The 20,455-nt window shown below is 40.0% G+C and overlaps 1 protein-coding gene across 2 annotated transcripts in view; it reads left to right on the top strand.

The window, feature by feature from the left end:
• NUP210L (nucleoporin 210kDa-like) overlaps positions 1–20,455 on the top strand; it is a 191,842-nt gene that overhangs the window by 113,696 nt on the left and 57,691 nt on the right. For both annotated transcript variants that reach the window (XM_006895862.1, XM_006895863.1), the window contains exons 18-27: positions 277–365; positions 583–687; positions 7,014–7,115; positions 10,917–11,045; positions 11,908–12,035; positions 12,743–12,875; positions 13,916–13,978; positions 14,440–14,619; positions 14,977–15,057; positions 15,173–15,304. In XM_006895862.1, the coding sequence (XP_006895924.1) occupies positions 277–365; positions 583–687; positions 7,014–7,115; positions 10,917–11,045; positions 11,908–12,035; positions 12,743–12,875; positions 13,916–13,978; positions 14,440–14,619; positions 14,977–15,057; positions 15,173–15,304 (1,142 nt within the window). The remainder of the gene's footprint in view (positions 1–276; positions 366–582; positions 688–7,013; positions 7,116–10,916; positions 11,046–11,907; positions 12,036–12,742; positions 12,876–13,915; positions 13,979–14,439; positions 14,620–14,976; positions 15,058–15,172; positions 15,305–20,455) is intronic.

Genomic DNA, 20,455 nt, shown 5'->3' on the forward strand with positions numbered 1-20,455 from the left:
AAGGAAGGAAGGAAGGAAGGAAGGAAGGAAGGAAGGAAGGAAGGAAAACAGAGATGATAGTTGTTCAGGATTATATAGGAATATAATAGCAGAGAAAACAAAACCCTAGATATCTGCTGTTTCTTTTGTATTTCTCTTTTCAGTAAGTGTCCCCCCACCCCTGCCCCATAATTAACCATCATATGGGGGAAAGTAAAGCAGAATTTTACTTTTGGGAGATACTTTTGTATTCTATAGATTATCTTTCTTTGAAGGGTATTTTTCTGTATTTTCTAGGTCATCAGATCCTTAAAGTACATCAAATAAAAGGAACTGTGCTCATTGGAGTCAATTTTGTGGATTATTCAGAGTCTGAAAGTCCAAAAGTGAGTGAAGATGGTTGTTTTGTCAGAAGAAATAGAAATTAAATAATTGAAATTTAAGATTCTTCTTTTGTAGTTGTCTTACAACTGATGTAAGTCTGAAAACTGTTACTTCTGTGATTCTGTTATCCTAGGCACATGAGAGAATACTGGAGTCTCCCCTTTCTGGACTGAGGAATTAGAAGTTTATATTCATCTTGTGGTTTTTTCACATTTCTAGGAACTTTCCAATGTGCCCAGATCTGCAACTGTGGAGCTGCTCCTGGTGGACGATGTTACTATATTGCCAGAGAATTCCACTATCTATAACCACCCTGATGTGAAGGTAGAAACTATATTAGTCTAGTTAAAAGCAAATATATTGGAAAGGATGATACTCTATTATTAAAACTAGCACTCTAGTTCAAAACAACACTTCACCTAATGTGTTGAAATCACATATACTATCCAGGTGTAATAAATAGTTGCAATACTAAAGTAATCATGTTTTATCATTGCTCCCTTAACTTTAATCCAGGGCTTTGAACTGGTTAAAATTAGCTTACATGTGTGGTCAACAAAATAAAAATATAATAAACCCACATTTTTTTAATTTTAGTCATCTAGAATACAAACAGGAACGGGAAAAATGACAGCTTAGGTCCTGGACTGGGAGACTGCAAAGAGGTAGTGAGTTCTTTAGGAAGCCTAATGTAGGGGAAAGTGAATTATTGCCAGAACTGTGGAGAATTACACACATTTAATGCAAAACAGTCAGCTACCATCTTGGGCTGGCCACCATTGTTTCCAATGAAAAGAAAAAGGTATTGGAGAATGGTTAGCATGTTGTTAATTACTTTATATCTTAGGTGTGTATATGATTGCTTGTTTATTATTTGTTATTAACAATACAGCACTTGTCTGTCAGTCTGCTGTGGTATAACTTGTGGGTACTGTGATGCTGGAAGCAATGCCACCAGTGTTTCAAGTTCCAGGAAGGTCCCATGCTGGATAGTTTGCAGGAAAGCCCCTATATTAAGACAGACTAGGAAGAAAGATTGGCTGTCCACTTTCATTATAACAGGCCTACAATAGCCCTATGCACAACAGAGGAACAGAAGTAACTACAGTATTAGAGGAAGAGCCCAAATGATAAGTACTCAAAAATAAAGAGAAACAGCTGCAAACAACCATTTGGAATATTTGGAATGTGTATGAATGTAGGAAAACTGGAAGTTGTCATAAATTAAATGGAATTCATGAATATTGATATTCCAAGCAATAATAAATTGAAATAGAGAGGGATAGGCCACTTTGAATCAGAAAGTCATATGGCTACTATGCCAGAAATGAAGAATTGAGGAAGAATGATGTTGCTTTCATATTTAAAATTACAATTTCAAAATCTATCCTAAAGTACAGTGTTGTAAGGTATAGGATACTACTCATATACATAGAAAGAAGACTTGTTCAATACGATTCTTATTCAAATATATGCCCAACAACTAAACCCAAAAAAAGAAGAAATTAAGGGTTTCTACCAATTTTTGCAGCCAGAGTGCTCTTAGGAGCAAAAATGATAAAGTATCATCTTACACAATTTGGGTATGTTTCTAGGAGAGGCTATTCCTTGGAGAGGGACATAATGTTTTGAAGGATAGAGGGCTGGTAAAAGAGAGGAAGACCCTCAACCAGATAGACTGACACAGTGACTACAGCAATGACTCAAATATGTCAGAGATTGTGAGAATGACCCAGGATAGGACAGGGTTCAGATTTTCGTTTATAGGGTTGTCATACATTTGTACATAGAGTTTTCAGAGGCCTGCTATTTCAGAAGTGGATGGCCAATCCTTCTTCCTAGTCTGTCTTAATGTGAATGTTCAGACTTAGAGAAGTATCAGACAGATTCTGAGGCTCCATCTAACATACTTTGGACATGTTGTGAGGAGAGACCGGTCCTTAGAGAGGGACATCATGCTTGGGAGGGTGGAGGGACAGCGCAGGAGAGGAAGGCCCTCTATGAGGTGGATTGATTCAGTGACTGGGACAATTGGGATGGGAGTGTCAGAGACAGTGCGATTGGCGCAGAATAGAGCAGAGTTTAGGGCTGTTGTACATAGGGTCGCTATGAGTCGCAAGCGACTCGACGGCACATAACAACAACAACAGGGTTGTCATGGGTCATACTCAACAGCATGTAACAACAGCCACCACCAACTTTTGCAGTCCAAAATTGACCAAACATTAGTCAAGATGCATGAATAGTTAGTTATTGGTGACTCTAATGCAAAAGTTAGAAACCATGAAGAAGGAATGGTAATTGGAAAATATGGTCTTTGTGAGATATATGAATCTGGAGATCGAAGGGTTGAATTTTTATTTATTCATAGCAAATATCTTTTTAAAAAAACACACACCAGGCGAGCTCTGGTGGCCTAGTGGCAAGAAGCTGCACTACAATCCCAGAGGTCGTTCAAATCCACCAGATGCTCTGCTGAAGAAGGAATAATCGCCTCCTGTACCAGTCAGATCCGATTTACAGTACACACATAAAAAATAATAATAATTTAAAAAAATTTTTAAAAACACCAAAAAAAGCAACTTTACACATGGAACTCACATGATAGAGATTGTAAAGGAATCAAATTGACCGTATATGTGGAAAGAATTATGGAAAAAGTTCAGTATCAACAATGAAAACAAGGCCAGTGCTGACTATGGAACAGACCATCAGTTAATTAATTCTGTGTAAATTCAGATTGAAAGTGAAGTAAATTAAAACTAATCTGCAAGAACCAATATGCAACCTTAAATCTATCCCACCTGAATCTAAAAATCATCTCAAGAACAGGTTTAAGGCAGTGTACATTAATGATCAAACACCAGAGAAGCTGTGGGATGACTTCAAGGATATCATCCAGGAAGAGAGTAATAGGCTATTACAAAGATGGGGTGGTGCGTGCAGGGAACATACAACAAAATAGATGTCAGGAGAGACTATGAAATTGCATTAGAACTCTAGGAAGCCAAAACAAAGGAAAGAAATGGTGAAGTAAAAGAGCTAATCAGCACCACAATAAGATAAAGGTAACAACCCAGTTGAAAATGGGCACAGGATACGAACAGACACTTCACCAAAGAAGACATTCAGATGGCTAGCAAGCACAAGAAGAAATGTTCAAAATCCCTAGCTCTAAGAGAGATGCAAATCGAAACAATTATGAGATATCATCACACCCCAGTAAGAATAGCAAAATTTAACAGAACAGCAAACAACAAATGCTGGTGAGGTTGTGGAAAAACTGGAACCATTATTCACTGTTGGTGGGAGTATAAAACCACTATGGAAGGCAGTGTGGCACTTTCTCAAAAAGTTGCAAATAGAAATACCATTTGACCCAGCAATTCCACTACTGGGAATATATCCCAAAGAGACCATAACTGAGATCCAAGAAGATATATGCACACACATGTTTATTGCTGCTTTGTTCACAGTAGTAAGGAGTTGGAAACAACCCAGGTGCCCATCAACAAACGAATGGCTAGAGAAGCTCTGGTATATTCACACAATGGAATACTATGCTGTATTGAAAAACAAGGAACTCATGAAATACTATACAAAATGGATGATCCTGAAGGATATTATGCTGAGTGAAATATGTCAGTCACAAAGGGACAAATACTGCATAATGCCACTGTTGTAAAGCAGGATTGACATCACAGTTGGAGGGGAAACTAAAAAGAGGGGATAAATAATATACTGCATTGAAATATATGAAGGAGAGAATTGTTTAAAAGGAATAAATGATTAGGTATTATTTTCATGACAAGAGTCCAGAATGAGAGCTGCATGGTAGAGTGGACTAGGGGGTGAGGATTGTATCATAATGAAAGAATTTTTTTTTTACTTTTCAAGGAGAAAAACCAACTGGGGGAGCAGTGGGCAGGCAGGAAAATGTGCAGCAATGAATGAATGGAAATAGTAAAAAAGTTTATTCCATTAGGAAGGAAAAAAGAGCTAATCAGAAAATTGTAAACGGCAGCCCAAGAAGACAAAGCAAGGCGAGCTCTGGTGGCCTAGAGGCAGGAGACTGCACTGCAATCCCAGAGGTTTGTGGTTCAAATCCACCAGATGCTCTGCTGAAGAAAGAAGAACAATCGCCTCCTGTACCAGTCAGATCCAATTTGATAGTACACACATAAAGAGAATAAATAAATAAATAAAAATTTTAAAAAAAGAAGACAAAGAAAAATATTTTTTTGATTTTTTGCAAAATATTATTAAAATATGCAAAGAGCTGGAGTGAGAGAATAAAAATGGAAAAACTCACTTGGTATTTCTCAAGCTGAAAGATCTGAAAATAAATTCATGCCTCGGGTTGTAATACTGAGAGATCTTGTGGGCAAGATCTAGAATGTTCTAGGAAGTAATAAGAGAAGCTGGAAGGAATACACAGTAATTGTACCAAAAATAATTGGTTGACACTAAAAAATTCAGGAAGTATATTATGAATAAGAGTCAAAAATAATGAAGATAGAGGCTCAAGCTGCACTGAAGGCATTGGCAAAAAATAGGTCCCAGGAATTAACAGGTACTAATTGAGATGTTTCAACTAACCTATGCAACCCTGGACATGTTCACCAGTCTAGGCTGGGAAATTTGGAGGAAAGCTGCCTGGCTGACTAACTGGAAGAGTTCCTATGCTCAAGAAAGGTAATCCAACAGAATATGGAAATTATCTAACAATATCATTAATATCACATATGAGCAAAATACTGCTGCATATAATCCAACAACAACTAGAACAGCACATTGACAAAGAACTTCCAGAAGGTTCAGGCTGAGTTTAGAAGAGATGATGGCACCAGGGATATCATTGCTGATGTCAGATGGATCCTGACTGAAAACAAAGAATACCGGAAGTTTTACCAAATGACAGCTTATACCACTAAAGAAAGAATACCAAAAGAATGTCTATTTGTGCTCTATTGTCTATGCAAAGGTATTTGACTATGTGGATCATAATGAATTATGGCTAAAATTGAAAAGAATCAGAATCCCAGAATACTTAATTGTGCTCATGCAAAACCTATAACTAGACCAAGAGGCTGCTATGTGAACAGAGCAAGAGAACACTAGATGGTTTAAAATCAGAAAAAGTGTGTGTCAGGGTGCCCCGGCCCGCAGGGTCTTCAACGAGGACCTAAGGAGGAAGAGTGGGACTGAGAAGGGACAAGCGGCATGAAGAATGGAGACAAGACAGGAGTCTGATCAAGTCTCAATTTATTAAAACTTTTCACAGGGCTTATATAGGAACCTGCCCAGCTGTCTTACTTGTTGCTATAGAAACCCAGCCTTAGGATATCAGTTTACAGCAAGAATGAGGAACATGCCTTAAGGCATTGAATTACAGGAACTGAGCCAGTGAGGCAAGCATTTTCCCAGGAATAGGCGGGGACTCAGAGCTGAACTCATCTGTAGACATGCCAGGCAGGCCTTTATGGAATGGCGTTTAGTGAGCAGTATAAAGCAACTTAGGCCTTAGGTCAGGAGCCTAAAAGGTGGCTCCCTACATCAGGGTTGTATTTTTCTCTCCATACCTATTTAATATGTAGGCTGAGAAAATCATTCGAGAGCTAGACTTTATGAAGAATGTGGCATCAGTATAGAAGTGTCATTAACAGCCTGAGTTATGCAGTTAATACATCCTTGCTTACTGAAAATGAGGAAGAGCCAAGGTGCTTGTTGCAGAAAATAAAATAATACAGTATTCAATATGGATTTCATCTCAACATCAAGAAAATAAAGATCCTCACCACAGGACCAACAGTCAGAATTATGAAAGATGGAGAAAGGATTGATTTCAATGATTTCATTCAACACTCTTGGTTACCAGCAGTTGGGAGATCAAGAGACAATGTATTGGGCAAGTCTGCTATCAGGGATGTCTCCAAAACACTGAAGAACAATAATGTCAATATGAAGACTAAAGCATACCTAATTCAGACCATGGTCTTTCCAGTCACTTGCTACACATCTGAGAACTGGACAATGAATAAGAATGACAGAAGAAGAATTGATGCCTTGATTTGTGTTGGCAAAGATAGATGTCTTAGAAAAAGTGCAGCCAGAATGCTCCTTGGGAGGTAAAGATGACAAAGTGTCATCTCTTATACAAGTGCGCATGTTTCTAAAAAAGACTAGTCCTTGGAAAGGGGCATCATGGTAGAGAGTTGGTGAAAAAGCAGAAGACTGCAAACAGATGGCTGTCGACTGGGCAGACACAGCACCTGCAGCAATGGACACATGTGTGTCAGAGATGCTGAGGACGGCATAGGATAGGGCAGAATTCAGGTCTGTTGATAAAACTGTGCTCAACCCGACAGTACCTAACAACAACAACATACCAAGAGCATGATGATTTTGCTTCTCAAAGGTGGATTAAGATTCTAGCAGGGCATCACCATCATTATTCCCATTCTGATTAGTATTCTGATTTACCCACATTTTAAAAATTCAGGTTTATTCAAGTGTTGCTTCATTGGCCATAATAGAAGTGCTTTAATCTTTTAATCCCATGCTTTTTCCAGGTATGTACTAATTATTTACTTATACTTCTTTATAAGGTCAAGGAGATTGAAATGGCATTTCTCTTCTTTTTTCTGTAGGAGATATTTAAGCTGACAGAAGGGTCTGGTTATTTTCTAGTCAATGGCAGTGAGCAGGATATCGTCACCATCACTCACCTGGAGACAGAAACCTCTGTCCAGGTGAGGTCCCTAATTGATGATCTCAGGCCAAAACTTACTCTTGTAAGAATGATTTTAAAAGTCTATTGTTCCTCTGAAACTTGTTACAAAAGTAATATTTCCAATCCTCCTATTTAAAAAGAGCACACAGAGATGCTTCATCTGAAATCAATGAGTATTATTGTTTATTTTCTGGTCAGTTTTTGCTTCTTGTTAGTTAAAAAAAGACTGTATAAGAGACAGCTCATTATAAAATTTTTCTTTAAAGGTTTATAGCTGGGAATTTCAAAGTTCATAACCATGTTGTTGTTGTTTTTATTTGCCATCAAGTTACCTGAGACTCATAGCAACTCTGTGTACAATAGTTCTGAAATCTGGCCTATCCTGAACCAGACTCACTATCCCCATCACACCTACTCCGTTACCCTGGTCCTTGAGTCAATCCATCTCAGCTGGGGTCTTCCTCTCCTGCGCTATCCCTCCACCCTTCCAAGTATTATGTTCCTCTCCAAGGACTGGTCCTTCCTGGCCACATGACCAAAATATGTGAGACAGAGCTTCAAAATCTTTGCCTTCTAGGAGCAGCCTAATTTCACCTTATCCAAGACACTTATTTATTCTCTTGGTAGTCCATTATATGTTCAATACTCTTCTCCAACACCACAACTCAAAGGCAACAATTCTTCTTCTGTCACCTTTGATCATTGTCCAACTCTCGGATGCATATTAAGTAATTGTGAGGATCATGGCCTTAATAAGGCGCACCCTTAGTCTTCAGACTGACATCTTTGCTCTTTAGCACTTTGGAGAGGTGCATGACAGCAGCTTTCCCCAATGCAATATTCATCTTTTTATTTCTTGACTGTCAGTGCCAAGACTGTTGATTATGGAGCTGAGCAAGCTGAAATTGTTAACTTCAAACTCTTCTCCATCCATTATGGTGCTGCCAATTGGCCCAGTTAAATATACTATCAACTTTATAGGGAACTCTGGTGGTCTAGCAGGAAGGACTTGCACTGCCAACTCAAAGGCTCATGCTTCAGATCCACCAGCTGTTCCACAGGAGAGAGATGGGCAGTCTCCCCTAAAGAGATTTACAGTCTCTGGAAACCTTCTGAAGGGTCAGCTATGAGGAGTCTCTGTCTCGGCAGCAGTGCGTGTGTGTATTAACTTTATAACTTGAGTATGTGATGTTTTCAGCCAGGATGTGACAACTCAAAATTTTAAGCTGACTTGAGAGTTAGTATCTCAAAAGATTTGCTTTTTAATTGACTTGTATAAATAAAATACCAGTAATGCTATAGGTATATATTCCCTTTTCTATTAAGAATTTAAAGAAATTTCACTTACATAAAAAAAGAAATGAGACTGAGGTAATATAACCCAGTGTGTGGGATTTCACAGTATTGTATATAAACTAGAGTCATTTTATTGTTAATTGTTGTTAGGTACTGTCTACTTCTAAGGGAACTAGAGTAACCAAAAACAACCCCAACACCATCAAGACAGCGTATCCCTTCCCCATGACGTTTTCTATTCTGTATTTATGGAAGCACACTGCCACATCTTCCTCCCATGAGAGGCTACTGGGTTCAAACTGCTGACCTTTCAGTTGGCAGCCAATCAATCATTTTCCTGAAAGTGCCATGAAGGCTCTTTCAGCTTTACAGTACAAGAAGTAAAACATAAAGTATTAACTCATTGCTTCTCTTTCCTTACTAATTAAAGCATCATTTAACAGACTTGATTTTTCTTCATGAAGGCCATTCCCTGTTAGTAGCTAAGGAGTAATTATATATGTTGAATTTCACTTTCATTCAATGAACTTAAATTCTATTTTTTTCAGTTAATATTTATTAGCTGGAAAAAATAAAATAAAAATGAAAATTTTTTTACATTTATTTAGACATTTGGAACAATATGTCAACAGAGAACTGCCAGATGTGCAGGCTGGATTTAGAAGAGGTCGTGGTACTAGGGATATTATAGCTAATGTTACATGGATCTTGGCAGAAAGCAAAGAATACCAGAAGAATGTCTATCTGTGCTTCATTGACTATGCAAAGGCTTTTGACTGTGTGGATCACAACAAGCTATGGCTGACTCTGAGAAGAATGGGAATCCCAGAACATTTGACTGTGCTAATACAAAACTTATACTTGGACCAAGAGGCAGTTGTCAGAACAGAGCAAGGAGACACTATATGGTTCAAAATCAAGAAGGGGGTTCACTTTTTTTCGTGTAAGCAAACGAAATGCCGTCAAGACTGAGGAAGATCTGGAAACTTCAGGGCCACGTGAGCCACGGCCACGGCCGCATTGGGAAGCACTGGAAGCACCCTGGAGGCCGAGGTAATGCTGGTGGTTTGCATCACCACAGGATCAACTTTGACAAATACCATCCAGGTTATTTTGGGAAGGTTGGTATGAGACATTACCACCTGAAGCAGAATCAGAGCTTCTGCTCAACTGTTAACCTTGACAAATTATGGACTTTGGTCAGTGAGCAGACAAGGGTAAATGCTGCAAAAAACAAGACTGGAGCTGCTCCTATCATTGATGTGGTTCGATCGGGCTACTACAAAGTCTTGGGGAAGGGAAAGCTCCCAAAGCAACCAGTCATTGTAAAGGCCAAATTCTTCAGCAGAAGAACTGAGGAGAAGATTAAGGGTTTTGGGGGGGCCTCTGTCCTCGTGGCTTGAGGCTGTGTTAATTACATGGAGGTTGGTTAATTAAATGTTTTCTCTTTAAAAAAAAAAAGAAGAAGAAGGGGGTTTATCAGGGATGTATTCTGTCTCCATACCTTTTCAATCTGTATGCAGAACAGATCATCACTATACAAATGTGGCATCAGGGTTGGTGGAAGAATCATCAACAACCTGCGTTATGTAGATGACACAACCCTGCTTGCGGAAACTGAGGAGGACCTGAAGCGCTTGCTGCAGAAGATCAAGGACTATAGCCTCCTATTTGGACTGAAAGCTCAACATCAAGAAAACAAAGATTCTCACCACTAGGCCAATTGGCAGCATCAGTATGGATGGTGAAGAGATTGAGATAGTTAACAGTTTTAGTTTGCTTGGCTCCACAATCAACACTCTTGGTAACAGCAGCCAGGAAATCAAGAGACGAATTGCATTGGGAAAGTCGGCTGTGAGGGACCTCTCAAGAGTACTGAAGAGCAATGACGTCAGACTGGAGACTAAGGTGCACCTGATCTGGGCTATAGTCTTCGCAATTACATGCTATACATCGGAGAGTTAGACAGTGAATAGGGTTGATAGAAAGAGAATTGATGCCTTTGAGCTGTGGTGCTGCAGAAGAGTGTTAAATATACCATGGACTGCTAGGAGAACAAACAGGTTTGTCCTGGAGAGGGTGAAGCCAGAAGACTCTTTGGAGTCAAGGATTCTGAAGCTTTGTCTGACATATTTTGGGCATGTTGCAAGGAGGGACTGGTCCTTGGGCGGCAAAGGAGAGGAAGACCTTCTATGAGATGGATTGATTCTGTGACTGGAGCAGCGGGAATAAGTGGGTTTGAGATGGCTAGGTTGGCACAGGATAGAAGAGCATTTAGAGCTCTTGTACCTAGGGTCACTATGAGTCGCAAACGACTCGATGGCACATAACAACAACAACAACAACAACCTATTTTGCCATGAATGAAACATATTTTAAGGGTCTGGCTTGTGCTGCGCCAAGACCTCTGAGTGTTCTCACTACAAAGGAAATAAATTTTCTTTTTCTCTTTGGGTGAAATAGTCGCTATGATCATGCTTGGAGTACACCTACTTCTTTACCTGCTACCGTCTTTTTCTTCCAGTTGGTTCCAGTACGTCCTGGTTTTATTACTTTGGAGGTGTATGATCTGTGCTTGGCTTTCTTGGGTCCAGCCATGGCCCACATCAGGGTGTCAGACATGCAAGAGCTGGAGCTTGATATGATTGATAAGGTGAGATATGTTTGCTTTATGTAATAAATGAAGTAGGTTTCATGCTTGCATCCATGATATATACTTAACATATCAATTTTTTATATCATATACTCTAGTAAATATGCACACAGAAAACTAATGTGTGAGGAAGTTTGGGGAAAGAAACTAAAACAAAAAAACCCAGATAATATATGTTATCTGCATAAAATACAGTAGTATTTGCTACTGTATACCAAGAGGGGCTAGTCCCTGGAAAAAAACACATTATGCTGGGAAAGGTGAGGAGTCAGGGAAATAAAGAAAGACTCTCAAGGGGGTGGATTAACATGGTGATTTTATTTTTTTTATTATTATTGTTATTATTTTTATGTGTGTGTACCGTCAAATCGGATCTGACAGGAGGAGATTGTCCCTCCTTCTCCAGCAAAGCATCTGGTGGATTCGAACTGCACACCTCTGGGATTGCAGTGCAGCTTCTTGCCACTAGGCCCCCAGAGCTCCCTAACACAGAGATTATTTATAACAATGGCCTCGAGCATAGTAGAGATTGTGACGATGGTATATAGGTATATATGCCTCTAGTTGGATTCCAATCTTCTGTTCTTAGGGTTGCTATGAGTTGTTTTTGGGTCAGTGGCACCTAACAACACCAGAACTATTGATGGTACTAATAAAAAAATACTAGCCCTGAAAAAACAACCTTTCAACATTAAACATAACTGAAGATAAATGGAATGTTAAAGAACTTAAAATAGTACACATAGATTAGATTTATTTGATCAAAGGCTGGCATAAACCAAAAAGTTTGTCCTCTAAGAGTTAGACTGCCCTTGGTAAATAAGACACCTACTAAAATCTACCTTTTCTTTTTAACATCTAGGTTGAGATAGGTAAGACTGTCTTAGTGACTGTGAGAGTTCTTGATTCTTCCAAAAACCCATTTCAGAATAAATACTTTAGAAATATGGAACTCAAACTGCAGTTAGCATCTGCCATTGTGACCCTGACGTGAGTACACTTTCAACACTTTTTAATGTTTGCTATCATGAAATTTTCCCTCCACCTCACCTAGCAAGTTCTCCCCTAGGTTATTTCGGATTCTTTCCTCTTCTTTGTCTTGTTTTCAGCCTGCATTTCCTTCCCACATTCAGCGTTCTACCATATACCCCTTCCATGTCTTCAAGCACTTTGTTTTGGGACTGAAATCATATGTCTCATTAATATTTCCATTGCCTGAAACTCCCTTTGGATGAACTAAGGAGAACCAAGTCTTATCACATAATTATGGCCAGTTCTTTTTCTGTAAAGCAAAGTGTTTTGCCCTCTCCACTAAGAACAATAATTCATTAAATTCATATCCTCTCAAGGGTGCTTTAGGTTACAGGACCTTAAAAAATGTGTTTATAAGCAGAGGTTTTGGTATTCCCCACCTGTAAAGAGGAAATACAGGAATTCCAGAACAATTTAGTACTTGTAATTCTTCCAGGGTATGTTTATATTTTCCTTGTTCCTTTGGAGCCCTAAAACAAGACTTTTGACCTTTCTAAGCTTTCTGCTATTGACATGAAATTTGTTTTGACTCTGGATATTTCTTCCAGGCAGCTCTCTGAAACAGTTAAAATGAGCAGAACATGTTAAACATCCTGGAAAGATGGATAATTTTTCTCCTCTCAAAATCAAATTTTTCTCACCTATAAACACATGGATCTTTGCAGGCTCATAGAAGAACAAGATGAGTATTCTGAGAATTATGTTCTTCGAGCTGTCACCATTGGACAAACTACACTTGTGGCTATTGCCAAGGACAAGATGGGGAGAAAATTCACGTCAACTCCTCGGCAAATTGAAGTAAGGAAACAATCTCATAAAAAATGCATTCATCTTAGTGTTTTGAATCTTTTTCTGTTTAGTTTGCTTAGATTGAAATCATTTGACTAGGAAAATAATGTCAATTGTCTACTTGCTACAATATGTAAGAGAACTTTTTCGTTATTTCTTGTATAAAACTAGTAACTATTTCTTGTGGAATACAAGTATAAAATGAAGGATATGTTATGTGGAAAACAAGTATAAAATTATAACTGAAAATTAACTATTACTACTTAGAAGCAAACTTTTTTTCCCATATGCTTATTTTACAATGGATGAATAATACTGCTTTCTATCACCTTACTTTTGTCAAAAGTCCTTTCTTATGTCAGTAAAAACTAATTGTTAAAAGGAGCTCTGTGGCTTAGCCGTAAGAAGCTGTGCTGCAATCTCAAAGGCATGTGGTTCAAATCCACCAGCTGCTCCTCGGGAAAAAGATGGGCCATCACTTCCCAAGTGAGTAACTTCCTCAGAAAACCTGATGGAGGATCATCTATGGGTCAGTTCTGACTTGATAGCACACAACAACCAAAAACTAATTGTTGGTAAAGTATTGATTAGACATTATGATTGATTACATTGATCAGTGATAATCAATGTTGTAAAAACCAAATTTCTATGAATGGTTGTATAAAAAAAAACAGTATGATTTATAAACTTTCCCTGAAATTTAAAAACAAACTTAATTGTTGACCATGTGTTAATAATTGTTGAAGTTATGTAATGGGTATCTGAGAATTCAACATATATTCTCTACATTTTCATTTTTTTTTAAACAATGAAAAAGAAAGTTAATTGTAAACATAATGGACATTTTTATCCCAGTGAATAGAGTATGTAATAACTTATTTAAGTATTCTAATTTTTACTATTTAAGTTTTCTTTATAATAAAATACAGATCTGTGTATAACTTCTTTGAATATGCTTAGGATTTTTTCCTTAGAATAAACTTTATGAAAATTTACTATAAAATTGACCCTAGTTAGTCACTATTCTCCTATTTGTTTCCTCCTTCAAGGTGTTTCCTCCATTCAGACTTGTTCCAGGGAAAATTACTCTGATTCCAACTAATATGATGCAGGTGATCTCAGAGACAGAGAAATGAGATTTACCTTTTCCTCATTCTTCTCCCTCTCCCTCTCCCTCTCCTTCTTTCCCTCTCCCTCTCCTTCTCCCTCTCCCTCTATCCCTCTCCCTCTCCCTCTCTCTCTCTCTCCTTCTCTCCCTTTCCCTCTCCCTCTTTCCTTCTCCCTTTCCCTCTTCCTCTCCCTGAGTGCCTCCTCTTGTCTGCACTTAACCAAATACCACAGGATCTGATTAAGAAGAAAATTAGTATTTTCTCTGGTCTGTGATGTACATGAGATAAAGTATGTCTTAAAATCCTGTGGGTCATTTGCAGAACTTCCATTTCTTGTGCTTTTTGATGTGGGATAAATTGGGAAATATGGGATGATGAAGCCAAGGTGCTTGGACAGACTGTTGGGAAAAGAGCTTGGCCTTCTCCCCATGCTCCAGGCACTCACTGGAATGTTTAAATTTCAGGTTATGTCCGAAGGTGGTCCGCAGCCCCAATCCATCATTCACTTTTCCATCAGTAATCAGACTGTAGCTGTTGTTAACAGGAGAGGGCAAGTTACAGGGAAGGTGGTTGGCACAGCTGTAGTACACGGCACCATCCAAACAGTAAATGAAGATACTGGCAAAGTCATTGTGTTTTCTCAGGTATGGATTCTTCTACTCTGCTTCTGCTCTTCTGGAAAACATATTGGGAGATGAATCAGTTATTAAGTGGACCTTAGCAGCCCATTTAAAGACAAAAGTCCTTTTAGTCTTCCTCTTCTGATAGTCTTTTTTAGCTAGGCATGGAAAGAATATAATCTTCAGTGAGAAACCCACAAAGAAGTTGGCAGTTTTGTAAGACACAGTTCTTGTCCTTAAGGAATTCTTTAAAAGCAGAAACAAGAACATCATATCTATAGTGTAAGACTTTTTGTTGACTGCCAAAAACAAACTAGTTCTAAGACTTTCTAGCTACTCACAAACACTTAGCCCAAGCTTGCTTTCCACTCTGTTGAGCAGGATGAAGTACAGGTTGAAGTTGTTCAGCTGAGGGCTGTGAGGATCCTTGCAGCTGCAACTCGACTCATCACAGCTACCAAGGTCGGTGTAAGGCTGGCTGCTGGGCTCGTTATTCTGAGAAGTCAAGCTTGGATATGTGTGCAGGACAGTATTCCTTTTTCTTTTCTTTTCTTTTTTTCCTCCTTTTTCTTTTCAGATGCCAGTTTATGTCATGGGAGTGACCAGTACTCAGACTCCCTTCTCCTTTAGCAATGCCAGACCTGGGCTCACATTCCACTGGTCCATGAACAAACGGGATGTGTTGGATCTAGTGCCCAGACATTCAGAGGTGTGAATTTGTTTGTTCTATTTCTATAGAGATCTCGATATTGGATTTCTTTTAGTTCATCATTAAGTTTCAGATTGACAAACGTTCTACTTCTAAACTATATGATATTATTGCTTACCACCCTTCCCTATTGTTTTGTGAACTGTGGAAACCTACAAATCATATGAAGAATCCAAATTTGAGTGCTCAGCTAATACCATGCAATGGTGAATACTTTCCTGGAAAATACTCTTAAAAGTGATATTTCCAAAGAAGAAAAAAGTAACATTTCATATAATATGGTTGTCGTTGTTGTTGTTGTTGTTATGTGCCGTCGAGTCGCTTGCGACTCATAGTGACCCTATGTACAACAGCCCTAAACTCCGCTCTGTCCTGTGCCAATCGCACTGTCTCTGACTCTCCCATCCCAATTATTCCAGTCACTGAATCAATCCACCTCATAGAGGGCCTTCCTCTCCTGCGCTGTCCCTCCACCCTCCCAAGCATGATGTCCCTCTCTAAGGACTGGTCTCTCCTCACAACATGTCCAAAGTATGTTAGATGGAGCCTCAGAATCCTTGTCTCCAAGGAGCCACCCGGTTTAACCCTTTCCAGGACAAATCTGTTTGTTTTCCTAGCAGTCCATGGTATTCTCAATACTCTTCTCCAGCACCACAGCTCAAAGGCATCAATTCTCCTTCTATCCTCCTTGGTCATTGTCCAACTCTCTGATGCATAACAAGTGATTGCAAAAACCATGGCCTGTACCAGACAAACCTTAGTCTCCAGAGAGACACCATTGCTCTTCAGTACTTTGGAGAGGTCCCTAACAGCAGACTTTCCCATGGCAATACGCCTTTTAATTTCCTGGCTGCTGGTGCCAAGACTGTTGACTATGGAGCCAAGCAAACTAAAGCTGTGTACAATCTCAATCTCTTCTCCATCCATCCTAATGCTGCCAATTGGTCCAGTGGTGAGAATCTTTGTCTTCTTGACATTGAGCCTCAATCCATATTGTAGGCTGCAGTCCTTGACACTCTGCAGCAGGCGCTTCAGATCCTCTTCAGTTTCAGCAAGCAGGGTTGTGTCATCTGCATAACGCAGGTTGTTGATAAATCATCCACCAATCTTGACCCCACCTTTCTCCTCATAGAGCCCAGCCTCCCGGATAATCTGTTCTGCATATAGGTTGAAAAGGTATGGAGATAGGATGCATCCCTGGCATACGCCCTTCCCAATTTTGAGCCATGCAGTGTTCCCTTGCTCTGTTCTGACGACTGCCTCCTGGTCCAAGTATAAGTTTCACATTAGAACGATCAAATGTTCTGGGATTCCCAGTCTTCTCAGAGTCAGCCATAGTTTGTTATGATCTACACAGTCAAATGCCTTTGCATAGTCAATGAAACACAGATAACACATTCCTCTGGTATTCCCTGCTTTCAGCCAAGATCCATCTAACATCAGCTACAATATCTCTAGTACCACGACCCCTTCTAAACCCAGCCTGGGCTTCTGGTAGTTCTCTATTGATGTGCTGTTCCAGTCGTTTTTAGATAATCTTCAGTAAAATCTTGCTTGCATGTGAAATCAGTGAGATTGTTCTGTAGTTTCCACATTCTGTTGGGTCACCTTTCTTTGGGATAGGAACAAATATCAATCTCTTCCAGTCAGTTGGCCAAGTGGTTGTTCTCCAGATTTCTTGGCACAACTTAGTGAGCATGTCCAGGGCAGCATCTGTTAACTGAAATATGTCAATTGGTATACCATCTATTCCTGGAGCCTTATTTTTTGCCATTTCCTTCAAAGCAGCCTGAACTTCTTCTTTCATCACCATAAGCTCTTGCTCATATGTTGTTTCATGAAATTCTTACATAGATGGACTATACTGTATAAATAGTACTTTTTGTATAAATTATATAGATATGGATATAGATATATAGAGATGTTTAAATATGTAATATATTACATATTTAATAATGTGTAATAATATGATTGTTAGAGGTCATTGAGTCACTATGACTCCTAGTGACCCTAGAATAATACTCTGGAATGAATAGAACATGTGTGTATTAGTGATATGTGCTGCATAATGAGTTGCTGATATGAACAGTAAGAAATAGGTGGATGCTACTGACAAAACGTAATGAGTTCACAGTGTTATTACTTGATAGCTTAATGAAACCCACTCAAGGGGATCTCCAGGACCTCAGCAGCTACCAGTTTGGGCTTTTAGAAGGAGATAGATATTGAGCCAAGGCACCCCGTAGGTCTCACAGCCCAGTGCCCAAGAGAGCAAAGAATTAGAGGTACGCTTTGGGAGAGAACAAAAGAATTACAGGAGCTAGAATTAAGAGGATATTTCTAGAATCAGTTACAAAGAAAAAGCATAAATCTAGAAAAAGCAAAGATCTCTTTGAATTCTTCTTTTTAAAAGTCTTGGGAGTGGGGGGGAAAGGCATGAGAAACTAATGATTGACTGTTCCTAAGTGTAGTTATCTTGGAATTGAGGAGAGAGAGGACAATTTGGTTCAGTTCTGCAGAGGAATTTGGCATTTTGTTGAATAGCAAATGGGAATCCTGTGAAAAGAGGAAGGCCTGGCCTTTAGATTCTGCTGTGCTGCTCTCTTCCTTCACCTCACTTAACCAAATCCTAACTCTTTCTTCTGGAGAACAAGTTATTTTCTTTTCTTGCCTCAGATGCCTCACAGGTTAATTAGATAATTAAATGGACAATAGAAATGTCTTGATGCCCCCAGGATGGATTTTCTACACTGTGACAATGTCACCACCTAGTGATTCAGTTGGCTTAGAGGTAAGGAGTTGCCAAACCCAAAGAAACATGGTTCGAATCCACCAGCTGCTCCAGACGAGAATGATGAGCCATCTCCTGTGTGATTCACTGCTTCTGAAAACCTGCTAGAAGGTCCACTGTGAGTCAGTTCTGACATGACGGTACATAACCACAAAAACAGTGATTCACTGAAGAGCCCTGATGGCACAGTGGTTAAGTACTCAGGCATTTACCAAACGGCCAGCAATTCAAACCCACCAGTACCTCCATAGGAGAAAGACATCACCATCTGCTTCCATAAAGATTGTTGTTCCTGTGTACCATTGAGTCAAAACCAGCCCATAGCTGACCCTCAATCAGGTTTTTCATTGGCAGTTAATTGCAAGGAAGGAGAGTACCCATCTCTCTCCTTTGGAACAACTGTTGGATTCAAACTTAGTATCTATGGGATGGCAGTGCAGCATTAGGCCACCCAGCCTGCGAAGTTGTATGGAGAAGTTCTACTCTGTCCTTTTGGGTCACTGTTGCTGGTGTATGCCATCAAGTCAGAGCAAACTCATAGCTGGATCTCCAGCAGGTTTTCTGAGGCAGTAGATCACACGGGAGGTGACTGCCAGTCCTTCTCCTGTGGAGTGGCTGGTGGATTCAAACTGGTGCTTTGGGATTACAGTGTAGCTTCTTACTACCAGGCCACCAGAGTTAGGGGTTGAAAATGATGTGACAGCAATAGGCTTGGTTTAGAGATTCATTTGAATTAAACAACTCATAAACTACTTCTTCTTGCACTTGAACTTTTTTCTAAATGATCAAGATCTATACAAAGAAAACAGGAAGTCTTTATATAGGGAATAAATAAGGGTCACAGAAGGGAGGAAAGAAAGTTTTAGAACTCTTTGGCTCTCTGTGAATCAGGAAAGCTTGGAGGAGAAACCTTGGCACTCTAGACAGCAAGAATGCAGAGGAGAGAGGACATGGAATGACCGGCAAAGGGAGGACAGTTTCGTCTTATTGTTGCTTTACCTTTCCTGATATCAAAATTCTGTCAAAGATGCATAGCAAGTAATTGAACAGGCACTCCTCAGTCTTTCAAACTGGCATCCTTGCTCGTTAGCATTTTCGAGTGACTTCACACTTTTCCCAGTGCAGCTCATCTTTTGATTGCCTGACTGCTGGTACCAAGGTTGTTAGTTGTGGATCCAGGTAAGATTAAATCACTGACAGTTTCTTTCTTTTGTCCAACTGTCATGATGTTGCATGTTGGCCCAGTTATGAAGACTTTTATTTTGTTGATGTTAAGATATAATCTATACCGAAGGCTGTAGTTCTTGATCTTCTGCAGCAAGTGCTTCAAGTCCTCTTCATTTTCAGCATAACATAGGTTGTTGATGCCATATTCCTTTTTTTCCCAACAAACAAAAATTATTTATTGAGTGCCTACTCTGTGCCAGTCACTATTCCAGAACTCCCTCAAGGAGAAAAAAAAAAAAGGTAGAGGCAGAAATGCAAATTCTGAGGGAGAGGAAAGGGGAAGTTGAGGAAGCCGGCTGAGGGAGCTGGGAAGCCCGAGGTGATAGGATAATCTGCCTTAAGCCCCCTCTTCAGCCTCCTCACTGAAATCTTCCTCCTCTTCTGCGATGGCATCTTGATATTGTTGGTACTCAGAAACGAGGTCATTCATGTTGCTCTCGGCCTCAGCGAACTCTATCTCATCCATAGCCTCACCGGTGGACCAGTGGAAGAAGGCCTTCCGGCAGAACATGGCAGTGACCTGCTCTGAGATGCACCTGAAGAGCTCCTGGATGGCAGTGCTGTTGCCAGTGAAGGTGACTGCCTTCGTGAGGCCACGGGACAGGATGTCACAGATAGTAGTCTTGACGTTGTTGGGGATCCATTCCACAAAGTAGCTGCTATTCTTATTTTGTACATTAAGCATCTACTCATCCACCTCCTTCATGGACATCTGTCCTCAGAAGACAGTGGCCACATTGAGGTAGCGGCCGTGGCAGGGGTCACAAGCAGCCATCATGCTCTTGGCATTGAAAACTTGCTAGGCTATCCGTGGAAACTGCTGCTACGAACATTCATGTACAAATTTTGGCTGGAATACCCGTTTTCAGTTCTCTTGGGCTCCACCCGGAAACAGCGCTCTTCACTTCGACACTCCCTTTTACGTCAGCATGGCTCGCCCGCTCGTCGGGTATTTAAATCCCATTGGCTGTGCGCTCACAGTATTTACGTCAGTGTGGCAGGAAGCCACTGCTCCGGAGCTGGGTTTTCGGCGTGAGTGGAGGGAACCCGCGGAGCTGGGGTTGGAGGATCGGGAACCATGGACGTCGGTGAACTTCTGAGTTACCAGCCCAACAGGGGCACAAAACGTCCTC

The sequence above is a fragment of the Elephantulus edwardii genome, unplaced genomic scaffold (assembly GCF_000299155.1).
Source record: "Elephantulus edwardii isolate Elephantulus edwardi_28Jun2011 unplaced genomic scaffold, EleEdw1.0 scaffold00176, whole genome shotgun sequence".
Classification (NCBI taxonomy): Eukaryota; Metazoa; Chordata; class Mammalia; order Macroscelidea; family Macroscelididae; genus Elephantulus; species Elephantulus edwardii.